General features: G+C 39.2%; 1 protein-coding gene across 2 annotated transcripts in view; it reads left to right on the forward strand.

Annotated features, from left to right (window-relative positions):
* The first annotated feature begins 5,115 nt into the window (after positions 1–5,115).
* STAM2 (signal transducing adaptor molecule 2) overlaps positions 5,116–18,715 on the forward strand; it is a 46,805-nt gene continuing 33,205 nt past the window's right edge. Inside the window, exon 1 of one of the 2 annotated variants that reach the window (XM_074215973.1) lies at positions 5,116–5,304. In XM_074215973.1, coding sequence (XP_074072074.1) covers positions 5,265–5,304 — 40 coding nt within the window. In that variant the 5' untranslated portion in view covers positions 5,116–5,264. The remainder of the gene's footprint in view (positions 5,305–18,715) is intronic. The other variant, XM_074215972.1, reaches the window with a different exon arrangement.

Consider the following 18,715-nt stretch of genomic DNA (forward strand, 5'->3'; position numbering starts at 1 on the left):
CTCCCACCTCTCAGATCTCACTTGAGGACCACACAAAACCTGCAAAGGTCTTTTGCTATCCCTTTTGGCAGATGGAATAGTTTCCTACAACCCTCAAAGCCTCTTCCTAAACTCTCTTATAAAAGAATGAAGACAAAGAAACTGAGCATCAGCAATATGGAAGGATGAATCAGAAATCACTAGGGACCTTAGCAACACTGTTGTCAGTACAGTCACAAATATATTAGAAAATGGAGGGCTTTGCTTCTAGTAAATCTGGAAGAATTTGGCAAGAGGAATTTTTCAATGACCTGCTAAGAATATACTAAGTTTGTATTTTAATACCAAAAAAAAAATAAAATGCAACTTTATCTCCATATTAAAAGAGGAGAAAAGGCAGGAGGGATACTTAGGACATTTATAGATTTAAAATTGGACCTCAAATGTCTTCCAGTTCAACTTCTTCATTTTACAAATGAGAAACTGAGGTCCAAGGAACTTAAGTGACAGTCAATTTAAATCAACCAAGAAGTAAATGATATATTTCTCTCTTCTTCAAGTTATTAGGAAGAATGAGGATTTCCTTGAAAAAAATATGGAGGAAGAACTTCAAAAAGAAAACCTCAATTAATCCTGAAGAGATAAAGTGATATCTTAATGTATGCTAAGTTACAGACAAGGAAGGTTGGAAGGACCACTGAGACTTTAGAAATCTGTAATAGATGGAACTCTTCCAGTAGAGTTACACTTTGGTCTTTTGGGGAGAAGAAGCTACTTATACTTCAAGTAGTGATCTTTTGGATCTGCTGGTAAAACAAGAAAGGAAGATTCCCAGCACTGGTCAGAGTAATAATACTCTGCTTTCAGTTTCTGTAACTTCTCATTTTCTCTGTTCAATCTTGGTCTGGTTTATTAAGTTTCCTCTTTGGAGTTTTGGTTATTGTTCAATATATTGCTGTTTTTAGATCATTGCTTGAGTAAAAGTGGGAGAATTTAGCTTCCTTTCATCTTTCATGTGATCATCTTCCCCAAAGCCCCTATCAAGTTGTTTTTCCTATCCTTATATTTATCTTTAATTTTCTTTATCTTTCAGTTGGCTTTGTTAAACTCTGACAGAACACTGACACCTACAATTAACTATCTTTTTACAGTTAGTTATTCCTCTTAAGAATTAATTATTATGACATTCAGTTCATACATATACATTGTCTCAGACAAACTGAAACCTGGGAAAGAACACAGATTAAAAAAAAAACCAGGATCTTCCACTGCATCTAGGACTATCGCCAGTTATTTTGATATATTACTTGCCATTGGACTCAGATGACTCTGGAGGAGAGAGTGAGGACAGTGTAAAGCCCTGCTTTACTTTCTTTTTTTTTTAGGCTTTTGCAAGGCAAACGGGGTTAAGTGGCTTGCCCAAGGTCACACAGTTAGGTAATTATTAAGTGTCTGAGACCGGATTTGAACCCAGGTACTCCTGACTCCAGGGCCAGTGCTTTATCCACTGTGCCACCTAGCCACGCCCCCCCCCCCCCCCCCCCCCCCCCCCCCCCCCCCCGCCGCTTTACTTTCAAGTCAAGATATCACTCTCCTGATGCCACTGTTTTCTTGAAGAACAAAAAATGAACAAACAACATCATATTGACATACACATATCAATATATATGTACATATTTTTAATATTTATAGTTCCTTATTTATCAAAATATGTAATTTCTGACTCTGTTAAATGTTTATGTTTGCTGGGGCCTTATCTGAACTCATGATTGTAACTCCTTTTTCAGATTTATCTGAAGTATAAGATTTTATTGCTGTCCTTTTATTTTGAACTTATACAAATCCTATTCTTTCTCATAAGTTTTATTTATAACTTAATAAAGATGCAGATCATCTTCAGAAATTTATTTTGGCCAACTATATATTTCTAATAAGCAGGAATTCCCCCTCCCCTTTGTTAGATTCTATTACATTTGGGTTTTTTTTATTTTTGTCAGTACAAGATACCATAACCCCTGTACATGTTCTCTGTATTTTTGTCTGTCATTCTTTTAATCTGGAATGTTTCCCCCTTATAAAAAATCCTATACATCCCTAACACCCCTCAAGACTCAGTTCAACTGACTTTTTTTATGAATATACTATATACATGTCATAATTCTGAATTTCCAAAGCATTCAAAATTGGAATACCAGTTACCTTGTATTTTATTTACCTTTATTTATCTCCCTCACTGTTCAGTATGGGCAGTATCTTATCCATCTTTACACCTTCCACAATTCTTAGCAAATAGTATGTGCTCAAATGTCTGTTGATTGAATACTTGACCTAGCTATATCATAGAAGTGTTATAATTGAGTTGTTTTGTATTTTTAACACACAAAACTTGCTGCTGAGCCTAGGGGTCTGATATTCCTGCCTTTCTCCTTTCTTCACTCTGGATTACAGTTCTGGTTCCTAAATGTGTTTCATACAGGATTCATTCCATGGGAAGTTTGGCCATCAACAAAGAGTCAGACTCTCTGACAACTCATTGGCTCTTTATATCCCCCCAACCTGATGTCCAGGAGAAAATTATTTTTAACTTACTTATTTTCAGTTTAGGAACTGACTTATGTTTAGTCTCTTCATAAGAGGGGAGTAGAAATGTACTCAATGTACAAATCATTCAGGTGTGAGAGTTTTCTTATTTTTTTAATAATTTTGTTAATTAACAAAAAAAAATGTTTTCTCTCTCTAACCTCCCCCCTTGGGGGAAAAAATGACAACACTCCTGTAATTAACATGTAGTCAAGCAAAACAAATTCCTGCACTATGGCCAAAACTATATATCTCATTTTGTATCAAGTCAGATATCAAATCTACATCACAAGGTGAGTGGAATGCTTATGGAATTGTGTTAATGTAATAATGTGTTGATCAGAGTTCTTAAGTCCTACAAAGCTCTTTGTCTTTACAATTATTTTTACTGTATAAGCTGTTTTTCTGCTTCATTATTCCACTCCCTTAGGAATTTCACAATCTATAGCAGGAGTTTGTAATCCTTGTATATACATATGTGAGTATGTTATGGGAAGAAAGTCTATAGGAAGGAAGAAAGGAGGGAAAGAAAGGACAAAAGAAGGAAGGAGAGAAGAAAGAAACTTGCCACCAGTTACAAGTTCATTTCAGAGTTGAGACATTCCCAAGTTGTGACTGAAGGTGATCCTAGGTTCTTTAGGGGGTGGTGTCGTGCTATACCAGCCAAAGTGCAGTATGGAAAATAGTAAGGATGACTGCCAGATAGTAAGTTCTGTGGTCTGAGAATAAGCCTAGCTAAAAATCAGAAAGCCTCATCACTAATTTGGCAACATAGTGAAGAATTTCTTCGTCAGCGTCACTCAAGCCCTCTCCCTTGTGACTGTGATTGTCATTTCTTGGTAGAAGCAGCATGTACATCCTTGAACTATAGATGACTCTAAAGTTTACAAATATAAGAGTTTATGTAGAATTGGGGTGGTTATTATCAGAGACAATAGTCTCTCTTTAGTTATCTCAGGGTAAGCAATTTCCCCCTCAATCTACTCCCGAGTGAGAGATGTAACTCAATGGGATAGCCTATGATTTCTGAGGAAAGCATACTTCGCTTCCTTGATTCTCTTCCTACCTGACTACTTCTCAGTTTCCTTGGCTAGATTTTAATCCAGGTCATGCCCACCAGCAGAACTCAGTCCTGGATCATATTCTCCTTTTATACTATTTCTCATCTTAAACTCAACACGTCCCCAAACTGAACTCATTCTTAAGTTTTCCACACCTACCCTGTTACGGTAGCTTGAAACGAAGGGGGTCACTCATCATTCCTCGTTCTCCCCCATTTTCCATCCCATGTTGCCCAATCCCACTGCCACCCCTTTCATCACTTCCCAGCCGGATGACTGCGATCACTTCTGGCGGGTTCCCCGGCCTGAAATGATCCTCACTCCAGTCCTCCCTCCACTCAAGGTCAGAGTGCCCTTCCCAAACCCGGGTCTGAGCAGCCCTCTAGGCCTCATCACCCCCGGATCCAACAGGAAATCTCCCACACTTGAGCGGTTGTCCTGCAGGTCTCTCCCTCCTGCTCCTGTCGCAGTTAAAACCCCCATTTCTGCAAGAAGCCTTTCCCACGGCCCTTAGGGCCGGTGGCTTGACCCTGCACGTGTCTTGCGCGGCTGTCAGTATGTTGTCTCCCAGTTCACCATCCGGGTGTGCCCCAAGGTCCCTTTGCCTTTCTTAATGAAGGTTGAGTCTTTAATTCTTCAGTTGCCTCCGGTAGAGAGTGGAGGCTGGGGGGCGGAGGGCGGCGCCCTTGGAGTCGGGAGGACCCGAGTTCAAATGCAACCTCAGACACTTAATAATTACCTAGCTGTGTGGCCTTGGGCGAGCCTTGCAAAAACCTCAAAAAAACCCTGAACCGGACCCCTCCCCGACAGAGCTAGAAATACGGGTCTCTTCCAGAGGGAAGAAAGACTACATTTCCCAGAAGCCCCCGAGGCGGTCCTGGAAGAGACCGCTTTTGCAGCCTCGGAGCGGCCCGATCCGAAGGCTGCCGGCTACAACTGACACAATTAAGTGTTATTTCTTTATTTCACGGCTCCAACATGTTGACGCGTCTCATAATTTGTCACATGGCAACACGGGACTCGAGCCTGGCTCTCGTTCGCTCCACGGATCCAGCCGGTTCTGACTCCTTTCCCGGGCCCCCGGGGTCTCCGCGGAGAGCGGAGCAGTAACGCAGCGCCGGGCCGGGCCGAACAAAGTTTCCCCCCGATGGGTTCCCGGATCCGGGCAGGGACGTCGGGGAAAGTCTGGGCACGGGCGCCCCCTGGTGCGACCGACCGACCTTTGTGCCAGGTCCGCTTTCACACTCCGGTCTCAACTTCCGGTCCTGGAAGGTCCCTCTTCGGGAAGGGGTCCTCGAGATCGGCAGGTGGTTAAGGCTAACGCCTGAAGGCCGCGTGATCCGGGAGTCAGGGTCGTCGTCCTTCCTTGGACCTGCTTGTGGAGGAAGAATCAGGGGGAAGGGCGTAGACAGCTTGTCTGAGCTAGCCGAGGAAAGGCCTAGCGCAGGAGGCTCCGGAGAGGGCCTGGGCCCCCGGGGATCAGGCGGCAGCCGGGGCAGCTACGTTTGCGGAAGTGCTGCGGCCGGGCCGGAGGCCCGTCGAGGAAGCGGCGGCGGCGGCCGGGCGGAGGAGGCGGCGGGGGCATTCTGCACCGCCGAAGCCGCCTGATCCGGCCTCCCCCGGGGCGGCCCCGGTCGCGGCACCATGCCCCTGTTTACGCCCAATCCTTTTGAGCAGGATGTTGGTGAGTGGCCGGGCGGGCCCTGGGCCGCGGGGCTGTTCCCCCGGAGACGGGGCGGGGCGGCGGCGCTGGCGTTCGGGGGGCGAGGGGCCCCTCGCCGTGCGCGGCCGGAGGAAGCGCCCTGGCTCGCCGCCCCGTTGCGGGGGGCCGCGGAGGAGGCGCTTAGTGCAGCGGGGGGCGCGCCGGGGGCGCGGGGCTGCCCCGAGCCCGCCGGCACGGCCCAGGCCGCCAAGGAGCGGGCCCTCGCCGCCAGGGTGGCACCGCAGTGCCTCGGGCCTGAGGCCTCCGAGGAAGGGTCCCAGCCGGGGCTGCGGCTGGACACGAGGCGTTGCCACCGGGCATCCGCTCTCTCTGCCCGCAGACTTCCTTCAGGACCTTCCCTCAAAGTCCTACCTTCTACTAGAGGCTTCTCCCTTGGTCTCCTAAACATGAGAGCTTTTGTATCTAAAATTCATCCTACACGTAATATAACTCGTTCTTACGTGGTTTGCCTTTTGTCCTCCTTTCCCCTCTATCCCTAACCTCTTAGATTACTTTGAACTTCTTATTTATACATATTTACGTGTGTATGTATATATTTTGCAAGGCAATGGGGTTGAGTGGCTTGCCCAAGGCCACACAGCTAGGTCATTATTAAGTCTGAGACCGGATTTGAACCCAGGTACTCCTGACACCAAGGCTCTATCCACTGCCACCCAGCCGCCCCAGATTTTGAACTTCTTGAAGGCAGACACTTGTGTTTTACTTTCTTACCACAATGGCCCATAGTATGTGTTTAATAAATGTTGGTTGACTTGGTGACCGGAATACCTAGGGATAGTTTGTGGTGAGAAGGATATCTCTGAAAGCTGCTGAAAGAATACCTGAACTAGAGAATTTCATGATTTTGCACTTATTTCACTCATCAAGATTTTATTATTTGAAAGCCGAGTAATCCTGTACAGCCTGTGAGAGTCATTTAACATTTAGATGCTTGACAGTTTATTTTTCAATTATTTCAAGCTATGTTTTCTGTCATTGTAACAACCCTGTGACTATCTGCAAATGAGTAATAGGGGTGTGTAGAGGTTAAGTGACTCACCCAGTGTCATCCTTCTGTTTTGTGGTAGAGCCAAGACCAACAGATCTCCTGACCCACGTCAGCCAATATGAAACCTTTTATGTGTGCTATGAAAGGAATAGTCAGATTTAGCCAGAGAAACTCAAATACTAGGTCTGGAACTTAGCACTTTGTAACTTTGGGCAAATCACTCATTCTTTTCTGGATCTCTGGGAAAGTTTCTTATTCTTTCTGCACTTCAGTTTCTTCATCTGTAAAATGGCAGGTGTCTTCTTCCAGCTTTGATCTTATATGTGAAGCATTGTGACAGCACCTGTAACAACAAAGATGGGGGGAAAACCATATTCCCAGTCCTCAAGAAACTTTCAAGAGGGATAGGTATTGAATTAAGGTAGACTGCAATAAGTAGCAGGAAGCAGGTTGAGACATTAAGAAATATGAGGAAACAGATCACTTTATAGAAATGATGACTCCTTTGATTGGCCCTAAAAATCGAGAAGAATTGTAGGAGGAATTTCTAGACAAGGGTATGAAAATCAACATTACTGGACAAGTGGAAGGAGAGGACAGGAAGAGAGAGATGAATAATTTTGCTGCCATTAGAATCTATGAAGGGAAGTAGAATGAGATAGTATCAAAGGACCTATATGTTCTAGTCTCTGCTTCTGTCGTATTTATTGTAACTATGGGCATTCATTTGACATCAATGGACCTTATTTTCATTATCAGTATGAAATTCTATTAGAAGGCCTGTAAAGGCCCTGTGCGTTCAATAATGTTCTAAGACTGGGAATTTGGGGGAAAAGCAAATTTCAATGAGGGGTAGAATTGAGAAATATTACACAATCAATAGAGTTTCTTAGTGACTAAGAGAATTGTTTCAGTAGAATATGGAGGATGGAAATGAGCTAATAAGTTGTTAGGTTAAGACCATGAAGGCCATAGGAGAGGAAGTGGGGTCTAGTGAAAGGTTTGTTTTCCAGTCAATATTTACTAGTTTACTAATAGTTTACTATTTTACTAATATTTACTAGTCCAAATTCTTGTGCTAAACACTGGGGATACAAAAACAAGAGTTTGACCTCAAATTGCTTACACGGGGCATAGACTTCACCCAAAAAAGAAGCTGAAAAGCAGGAGGAAAGGGGGGGGGGAAGTAGCCAACTCTGGGGACATGTGGAAAAGTCAGAGAAATATTAGAATAGTGCAGCCAGGTGAGATGTTCAGAGGACCACGAACTCCATGGTCCTGATGCTTTACTTCAAAAAAAGGTGAAAAATTATTACTTATAATTATTTGCATATTTCATATCTCAAGCACTTTAAAAATGTTAAAACTGTAAGTGTAAACTAGTATTATTAAAGACTGGTTTGGGGATATGAAGCTGCTCTCCAAGGATGGCATCATTTTTCTCAGTAAAGTAGAAAGGATGCAGTGTCATTTTTTTAGACCCTGTGCGCACAATCTTCTGTAGCTAGTGAATGGGATCAGATATTTAATCATTTAAATGAATGAAGTTCTCTGTGTGCTTAATAGAAATAAATTTGATTTGCCTCTGCATCTTTATTAGTACCTGAGTTTTATACTCTACTCAAAGCAATTGAGATTATCTGACTTGGAATTTTTTTTTCTAGAGTGTCCCTTAGGTTGTTTCAGAATATCTTTTAAAACTAATTCCTAGTGGTTCAGTCACATGAAATCTTATTTTCTCCTTTGTTTTTTTTCATGACTGTCTCTAATACCTACATTAGCTAACATCATATAAACTATTTTTTTATTTGAAGTTCTTTTCAAATTTTCCTTCAGAAAGTCTTCCAAGGTTAATATAGTAATTTCATGAGTTATATACCTAGTAAACTGCTTCACTGTAACATCTCCTTATTTTTAAAATATAACAGTAAGTACTAAAGATAACCCAGTTTTACAGATAAGTAATGTTGTTAAAGTGCTTTGTAAACATGTAAAGCACTATAAAATATCAGCTATTGTTTCCACTATTCCAGGCTACCTTGCTTAAGGATTCTGTATACCTTTCAAAAAAAAAAACTGTTAGACTTAAAATTTTCAGCAATTCCCATTTCCTTCTTCTCCCTTTCCATACACCTATTTGAATATATTTATTTTCTCCTCCATTTGCTTTCATTGAATTTTATTTGTTTTACTCTCCCAACTTCCATTCTTCTTCCTTTTCTCCACACACTCCAGCTAGATAAACTTGTATTTCTTGTACCTTGTGTCCTTAATCTTAGTCTCCAGGTGTCAATGAATACTTTCACCTATCCTACAAAATTTAGCTCATATTCTATTTGCACTGCAATAATCTTATGCTCAAACAACTGATAAACACGCCAGGGGAAAGGAGGTGTATAACCTTTGACCATTCTCATATCTTTTGTTGACAACTGTTGCTATTCTGGCTAGTTCTTTAATTTTATTAAGTGTCTGAAATAGTGCTATTCCAGGATGATTGCTCATTATTGTATGCTGGAAATGATAGTTTTATGTCTCCCCTTTATCAAACTAAACATATAAAATCTTTCCTCAAACTAAAACCCAACATACTGATACCCTCAAATTCCTCAGTGGCTCCCATGAGACATTTAGTTTATCAGATCTACTTAGAATGTCATGGCTTTTTATTTGTCTGATTGAATTCAGATTATATTTACATTCCAGATTTGCTGTTCATTGAAGGTAACATTTGGTGGTAAGAGTGGGACTAAGTATTTTTTGCCAATAAATAGAAGATCACACCATCCTCAGTGAGTTAGATGGATGAAGTTCTAGACCTCCTTTCCTAGTATGGTCATCATACAAGTCCAAAAGCAGCCTAGATAATAAAATAAACAGACCCTGTTAAAGGTGTGGTAACCATTGTAACCATTCGGCTTTTTATTATATAATTCTGAAGACTGCTTTACTCAATGACTGTTACTCCTAACCTTCTACCTTGATATCAAAAGATTATACATGTATAAATTATAGGATCCTTCCTTCTCCTGGTTCTAGATCTTCACTCCTCTCACTTTGTTTTATTCCCTACTTTCTCTAAAAAGGTTTTGGTGTTTATTTATATCCATCACTCTTAGGTGTATAGTAATGACATTTGCATTTCTCTTTTTCCTGCTTCCAAATTTTCACTATTTATTGAATGGCCTGCCTCATGGAAAAACTCTTATTATGGTCCTGAGATGGTTGGCATTAACCACAATTCTCTTGCTCTTCTGTACCCAATGTCACCTTGTTCATTTAGAATTTCCAGAATCTTCTTTAGGTATTTAGCAATATTTTCTTGATTATAGTACCTTGCTGTTTTTATGAAGTGCTGTTACAACCTATTTGGGAATTTGATAGTCTTTTCCTGCAAGATTAAAATAGTCCTTAATAAGTTTCAGTTACCCTGAAGCTGTCTTATGTGCTTAAAAGTATAGGAGAGGTACCACTTCCAATCCTCATAGACACAGTAAAGCAGAATGTGTTAGAAACTGTTGAAAAACTATGACATTTTATAAAACAATTGTTCCTCTCCTGTCCCCCCCCGCCACTTTATGTACCTTTATAGCATAAAATTGAAAAAAGTTCTTCCTAGAAAGTCTTGTCAGATGATTAAAAAAAAATCCCTGACATGTTTTTTGGGGAAATAATTTGGCTGTTTGAGTTAAACTTTAAATATTTAAATATATGGGTTTTTTTCCTTTTTTTAAATTTATTTTTTATTCTCATTTTGTACAAATGTTTTTTTACATTAATAAAATATTCTTGTTTACAAGTAAACAAAATACTCCTCCCTCCATGAATATAGATAGACTTTCTTGGGCGAAAAAAGTAAAGGGGAGAGAAAAAAAATTAAAATTAAAAAAATTAATAGTAATAATTGTAGGTATGGCCAGGTGGCGCAGTGGACGAAGCACCAGCCCTGGAGCCATGAGCACCCGAGCCCATATCCACCCTCGTAAACCCAACAATCACCCAGCCGTGTGACATGCAAGCCACCTGATCCCCACTGCCCTGCAAAAACCAAAAAGAAGGAAAAAAAAAGACATAAAATAAAATAGTAATAATAGTAGGGGTGGTTGGGTGGCAGACAGAGCATTGGCCCTTGAGCCAGAAGCACCTGGGTCCAAATCCGGCCCCAGACACCCAAAGATCACCCTGCTATGTGGCCCCAGGCAGGCCACCCAGCCCCACTTGCCCTGCACCCTCCCCCAAATAATAACAAAAAATGTGCTTCAGTCTTTGTTCCAACACCAACAACTCTGTCATGGGTGGATCACATTCTTTATGATAAGTCCATCACAAAAGTTACTTCCATATTTTTCCAATGTTGCCATTGCTGATCACAACTCCCTCTCTTATTTCTCCACTACCATGTACTATATTTTCTCTCTCCTCTCACTCTGACTCTGCTGTAAGGTCGCTGAGTGGCACAGCAGACAGATCCCTGGTCCTGGGGCCAAGAAGCCCTGAGCCCCCATACCACCCCTTAGGCCCAGAATCCACCTGGCCTTATGGTCCTGGGCAGGCCTTCCAATCCCAGCCCCTTGCAAGAAGTAAAAAAGAAAATGTGTTATATCTGACCACTCTCCCCCCATGGTCCATCCTTTTCTCCTTTATTCACATTCCCACCCCTTCCCCCTGCTCCCCCCCTCCTTCTTACTCCAGATGTCTATACCCCATTGAGTATGTTTGCTGTTTCCCTCTCCTAGCCATCTCTGATGAGAGCAAAGGTTCCCTCATTCCCCCTTGCCTCCCCCCTTCCATATCATTGCAGTAGCTCATTGTAATAAAAAAAATCTTATTATGTGAAATATCTTGGACTATTCCCCCTCTCCTTTTTCTTTCTTCCATTCCATTTCCCTTTTTTTCTATTGACTCCATTTTTACACCATATTTTATCTTCGAATTCAGCTTTCTCCTGTGCTTCAACTATAAAAGCTCCCTCTACCTGCTCTATTAACTGAGAAGGTTTATATGAGTATTATCAGTGTCACTTTTCTATGCAGGAATACATGCAGCTCATCATCATTAAGTCCCTCATGTTTACCCCCCCCCCCCCCCAATCTCTGTTTCACCTGAGTCCTGTATCTGAAGATCAAACCTTCTGTTCAGCTCTGGCCATTCCAAAAGGAACCTTTGAAATTCCCCTGGTTCATTGAAAGTCCATCTTTTTCCCTGGAAGAGGACATTCAGCCTTGCTGGGTAGTTCATTCTTGGCTGCATTCTAAGCTCTTTTGCCTTCCGGTATATTATATTCCAAGCCCTACAAGCTTTTAATGTAGCTGCTGCTAAGTCCTGTGTGATCCTGACTGCAGCTCCATGATATTTGAACTGTGTCCTTCTGGCTGCTTGTAATATTTTCTCTTTGACTTGGGAGTTCTGGAACTTGGCTGTAATATTCCTAGGGGTTGGTTTTTGGGGATCTCTTTCTCGGGGCGATCGGTGGATTCTCTTCCATTTCTATTTTGCCCTCTGCTTCTAGGCTATCATGGCAATTTTCCTGTAGTAATTCTTTGAAAATGATGTCAAGGCTCTTGTCCTGATCATGACTTTCAGGTATTCTAATAATTTTTAAATTATCCTTCCTAAGTCTGTTTTCCATATCAGTTGTTTTTTCCATGAGATATTTCACATTTTCTTCTAATTTTTCATTTTTTTGGTTTTGAAGTATTGATTCCTGATTTCTGTTAAATTCATCAATCTCCCTGAATTCTATTCTTTGTCTGAAGGATTTGTTCTCAGAGAGGCCAATTTTGCTTTTTAAAGCATTCTTCTCAATAATTTTTTGAATGACAATATCTGACATGGTGAAAAATATCTCCTTCTACAGTGAGGAATGAGGTTTATTTGATTATGTCTTTTTGAGACCACCATTGGTTTTTCAGTTATTCAGAGTTTGGCTTCATTTTAAGTATTCTTTTTTATTTACTTTATTGTAGTCAAATATGTTATTCTTTTAATTCTTATTTTATTCAGTATCCATTTCAGAGAAGTCCTTCCTTGTGTTTCTAAATTATTCTGAATTATATGTATATATATTTCTGAATTATATGTAACTTATTTGATAGCAATACTCCTTTGCATTCTAATACTGTAGTTTTCCTCAGTCATTCCTCAGGCATTAGACATCTACAATATTTCTAGTTATTTGCTACCACAATGAGTGCTGCAATGAATATTTTGTATCTCCTAGACCTTTATTTACGTCTTATTTCTCTAGACATATTTGTTCAGTAGTTGGAATACAGTTTTTTAGAGTAGACTTTCTTAAGGGGGGGCTAGAGGAAAGTATAATTTTTCACATTAACAGTATGAACACTTTTTAAACTTTTTTTGTGTGGTTGGAGTAAGTGGGTGGGGCTTTCTCTGATTTCATTTGTCTAGGGAAATCATGTGCCAGAGTCAGTACTTGGAACTCAGGTCATCCTAACTAAGAGATAAGCTTCTTTTGCACTACTCTGATGCTTCACATGACAGTAAATGACATTACAAAAATATGGTGATTTTGATTTTACCCTTTTTGTTCAAACGGAATAATCTTTTTGTTCTGTTTTTTTTTATTTGTGAGGCAGTGGGATTAAGTGACTTGGCCAAGGTCACACAACTAGGTAATTTTAAGTGTCTGATGTCTGATTTGAACTCAGGTCCTCCTGACCCTAAGGCTGGTGCTCCATCCACTATGCCACCTAGCTGTCCCTCAAATAGAATATTTTTTATGATTATTATTTGTTGTTCTGTTTATAACATTTGTGCTCAGGTTAATAGAGTTGTTTATTCTTTAAGGGGGAAAAAAGTTTTTCTCCTCCCTTCTATCAGTTTTCACTTCCAAGTCTCTTCTTCCCTCCCCTCCTACATTTTTCCATTTGGCAAGTTTATTTACATTATGTTTAAAATAAGAACAAATAGGTCTGAGAGATGACCTAAGGGCAAAGTAAATAACTTTGTGAAATCTATTTTGACTGTTTATGAGTTTTTTCCTACTTCTTCCATTCCTCCTTCATGTATTCCAGATTTTTGTAATTTGAGATGTTTATTTCAATGTGTGATTCTTATTATGTTTTAGAATCAATACCAAATTACCTAGTTCTTTCTTCATTAAAAATGAAATATTATGACATAAGAGAGAGTACTATCTAGTATTCTTTCTTTTAGGTCAGGTTCCATGAAAATAAACACAACCATAGGATTAGTCTTAGAAGAATAGATCTAGATCAGCTAGGTCTTGGAGTTCTTACCAGTGAGTGGAATATTCCAAAATAAACTTTCCTTCTTGCTCAGAGGAGTCTCTTTATTTTTTAAGTGGATTTTTATCCCACACACCAGGGTCTGTATATTTTGGTAACTGCATATTAATGTAATTGCTTTCTCTGTAATCTTATATATTTTATTTTATGCATTGAAGAACATTTTTCCAAGAAGGGGTTCATAAACTTCACCAAACCACCAAAGTTATCTATGACATGAAGTTAAGAACCCCAAGTCTTCTTATTTGGAATGTGAGATGAAGAGGTTAGAAACCTCTTTCAAGCTAAATTCTTTGCACCATGTCACTCCAATGTGTTTTAGTTTTCACTATTAAGAGAATTTCAAAAATAGACTTTTTATTGTTACTAGAACCTTAGTTCTATTACAATTCAGATTTAAGTGTTTAAATGCTGGAATATTTCAATTTTAGAAGGTATTTTTTAATCCTTTTTAAAATTGTATTTTTTAAAATTTCCCCTTATATTTGAAACACTATTAGAAAGCTAGCTGAATTGCAAATTTAACTTGAAATTGAAGTTGTCTAGTTATTTGACGTGGGGAGAGGGGAAGTTTTTGTTGGGTAGGTGTTTTAAAATAGTAAGACATTATGTGTTTAAACTATTTAATGTAATACATTTAATTTGAATGTTTTAGAATGTAAGGGAGAGGACTTTAATAATTAAGTAACAGTTTTTAATAAACTGTCTTCCATATTTAAGCTTTTATAATCTCATTAAGTTTTCTGTTTCCTTGTCAATTTGACAAACTTAAAATATTGTTATATATCTTAATTCAGTTTCTTTCCTTCTATTTGTTATATTTGCAGATTATAAAAAATATGTAAACTTTTTAAAATTAAGTACTTTATTCTTTATTAATTTCAGTTTTACCCTTTAGTCTTATTGGAAACTTTTTGGATTCTGATTCTGTCAGTTACTTAATAATAATCCTTCCAGCTTTGTGTATTCTGAAAATTTGATAAGTATGCCAGTTTTACTGGTTACTCCAGTTACTAATAAAAATGTTAATCTACACTGGACCAAGGACAGAAACCTAAAGCACCAGGTACAGACCTTTTTTTGTTTGTTTTGGTTTTGGTTTTTGCAAGGCAATGGGGTTGTGACTTGCCCAAGGTCACATACAACTAGGTAATTTAAATGTCTGAGGTCATGTGAACTCAGGTCCTCCTGACACCAGGGCCACAGGTCTACTTAGCTGCCCCAGTAGAGGCTTTCTTACAGGTTGATATTGAATGAATTGATCTCTGCTCTTAGGGTTTGGTCACTTAATTAATTCTAAACTTCTGTCAGTTACTATCCAGCTTATAACCCCCATCTTTTCTACTGTAGCAGATTTTGTCAACAGTCTTACTAAAAACTAAATATGTATTATCAATGATATTTTATTGCTCTACCAGCTTGATAACCTTTAAAAGAAACAAAATTGAAATGGTAAGACTTGTACTCTTTGTGTGTATATATATATATATATGTTTATTTTATATACTTTGCTTTGGCACAACAGATGCTTCTCAACAGAAACAGACTGATTGCCAAATTTATTCCCTAAAAGCTTAGTAAACCCACCTAGTAACATGGTTAGGGTAGATAGTTCATATTGCTTTTGCAGTTGACTAATTGTTAACAAAAAGGAAATGTTTTAACTTGTAATCATTATCTGTTATGTTTGTTTTTTATTTATATGTCTTGTTTATACTGGATTAAATATTATATTATAGAAATTTTTTATAGATGTATACGCACACATACATACACTCTATACTCAATTTTAATGAGAATGAAAAAACATTAGTTGTAAATATATCTGTCATAAATCTCTCCTTCACCCTCCCTGCGAAAAACCAAACAAACAAAAAACTGAAATCTGAAGATGGCCAGTGAAAGATCTCATTCTTTATGAGTTGAACAACTGGGCATTTGGAAGTATTTTAAATTGGGAGGAAATATGAATATTATAATTAACAGAATATTCTTTTGTATCATGTCACAATTCCTGGTGTTAGGACCACATTCATCCTGTCTCATATGTTTATTAGATGACATAACATCCCTTTGTAAGTGTTTCGAAAGACAGTTCCTTTAATGCTTCAATACTTGCCACGAATAAAATTTAAGTATCACAGATGCATTACGGGAATCTTCTTTCCCATTTTTCAAATTGGGATAACATCTCTAGGGCTTGGAATACACTTTGATTTGCTATGGTTTTGTAGCTCACCAAGATGTATAGTTTAACTGAGGTTGATGAGTAACTGCTTTGACCTTCCTCATTGAACTTGGATGTAAATTTCTTATCAATTTTGATCTTCCTCTTTCCCATAACTAAAAACATATGTTTTGTTTCCATTAATATTCCTTGCATTTGTCAATTAATTCTGAGCTTCAGTGTACCTGTTCATATTAAAGAAGTTTAAATTGTATTCTTACTGTCATTTGCTCTTAATTCCATCTTTTTTTACATATCTTTACACATCTGAGCTGGTTCTTTGAGTTTCCTTTTTCAGTTGAGTAAGTTTTATGTGATTTTATTTTCAAACTCACCACTAGTCATAGATGATTGCTCCATTATGTTCAGGGTGTCCCCAAAATTCTTATTTCAGTTAAAGCTTATTGCACTGAGACTTTTGAGAAAGTATTGTCTAAGTGAAACCTAGCTAATTTAAACCTTCCTTGAACCAGAATTTGGTTTTACCAATTCAGCTCTTAAGAGGAAAATAAAAGATAACTGTAAAAGAAAATAATATATTTTTTAAGGAAGATTTTATTTATTTTGAATTTACAATTTCCCCCCTAATCTTGCTTCCCTCCCCCCACCCCCATAGAAGGCAGTCTGTTAGTCTTTACATTGTTTCCATGATATGCATTGATCTAAGTTGAATGTGATGAGAGAGAAATCATATCCTTAAGGAAGAAACATAAAGTATAAGAGATAGCTAAATTACATAATATGATAATTTTTTTTAAATTAAAGGTAATAGTCTTTGGTCTTTGTTCAAACTTAACAATACTTTGTCTGGATACAGATGCTATTCTCCATCTCAGATACCAAAAAATTGTGCCTGATTGATGGAATGAGCAATTCCATTAAGGTTGACCATCACCCCCCATGTTGCTGTTAGGGTATACAATGTTCTTCTGGTTCTGCTCATCTAGCTCAGCATCAGTTCATGCAAATCTTTCCACACTTCCCTGAATTCCCATCCCTCCTGGTTTCTAACAGAACAGTAGTGTTCCATCACATACTACAGTTTGTTAAAGCCATTCTCCAAATGAAGGACATTGAGAAATTTATTTAAAAAAGAAAATCCTTGAGCATCAGTATTTCTAGTTTTAGTCAGAAAGAGCTATGTCTATATCAATTTTCTTCTAATATTTAACCCTTCTACTTACATAATATTTTACAGTGATGTATTATTTATTCAATCATGCATTTAGTATAATGTCATAGATTTTAGAATTAGAGGAAAATTTTTTTTTATTTTTTTTGGCTTAACTCTTATTAGAAAAGTCACTTAGACTAAGCACTGCATTCCCTGAGCATTCCAGTTAATTGAATTTGTATAGTCCTAACTTGAGAATCCTATTATTTAATTATTATGATATCTTTGAGCCTTAAGACATATTCGGGGGGGGGGGGGGGGGGAGCCAAGATGGCCACAAGATCAGATCTTGTCTTAGGTGCTCTCTCATAAATCTTTGAAACTAAGGACTCTTAACTAAATTTTCGAGAGACAGAACCCACAGAGGGACCTAGTGAGGCAGTTCTCCTACTCAAGGTAACCTTGAAAAGAGCAGAAAGGCCCTGCTCTGGGGTTAGAGGGGTGGCCCACCAGAGCAAAAGAACTTCAGCCTCCTGGAGGAAGCCCCAGGGCGCTGGGAGCTGCTGTGTGGGGGAGTTTTCTGAGCCTCGCCCTGGGGAGCACTGGGCATAAATTGGGGGAACAGCAGGGGACCTCTGCCAGAGCAAGCACGTGAAGTCCAGCCCTCAGGGCACACAGCCAGCAGCTTGGCCATTGCATTCCAGATCCAGGAAACAGAAGCTGGCAGAGCTGGTAATCAGAAGCCCCCAGGGCATGAGCCCATTGAGCTGAGGGAGGGGAGTGAAGAGAGAGAAACTGCCGAGCTCTGTCCTCTGCCCCTGGAACAGGACTCTGGGGCTCTGAACACAGATCCTGATCGCAGTCTAGGATCCCCCCCCAATAGAACAGCAGGGGCCCCCTCCACCTCAGCCCCATGGCAGAGGGGGGCGCTTATGGTCATTCACAGACCAGGAGGGAGGACAGAGCCTCACACACTGAGACCCTTGTGGGAGTGTCCCAAAAGCTCAGGAAGCACCCCAAAACCAGGCTTAGGCTGGGAAGATGAGTAAACAGAGAAAAAAGAGGAACACTATTGAGAAATACATTATCTATGATCCCAAGAAGGATCAATGTACTCAGTCTGAAGATGAGGAAACATAAGCTCCTGCATCTAAAGACTCCAAGAAAAACAGAAATTGGGATCAGGCTAAGATAGAGCTCAAAAAAGACTTTGATAATCAAATGAGGGAGTTAGAAGAAAAACTGGGAAAAGAAAGGAGAGAGATGCAGGGAAAAAAAACCATGAAAATGAAGTCAGCAGCCTAGTCGAGGAAATCCAAAAAAATGTTGAAGAAAATTGCATGCTAAAAACCAGCTTAGGTCAAATGGATAAAACAGTTCAAAAAAGTCATTGAGGACAAGAATGCTTTAAAAAGCAAAATTGGCCAGATGGAAAAAGAGATGAGAAAACTCTCTGAGGAAAACAAATCCTTCAGACAAAGGATAGAACTCAGGGAGATTGAATTTACGAGAAATCGTGACTCATTACTTCTAAACCAAAAAAATGAAAAATTAGAAGAAAATGTGAAACATCTCATTGAAAAAACAACTGATATGGAAAACAGATTTAGGAAAGATAATTTAAAAATTATTGGAATACCTGAAAGTCATGATCAGGAAAAGAGCCTTGACATCATTTTCAAAGAATTACTACAGGAAAATTGCCATGATAGCCTAGAAGCAGAGGGCAAAATAGAAATGGAGAGAATCCACCGATCCCCCCGAGAACGAGA

The sequence above is a fragment of the Macrotis lagotis genome, chromosome 1 (genome assembly GCF_037893015.1).
Source record: "Macrotis lagotis isolate mMagLag1 chromosome 1, bilby.v1.9.chrom.fasta, whole genome shotgun sequence".
Classification (NCBI taxonomy): Eukaryota; Metazoa; Chordata; class Mammalia; order Peramelemorphia; family Peramelidae; genus Macrotis; species Macrotis lagotis.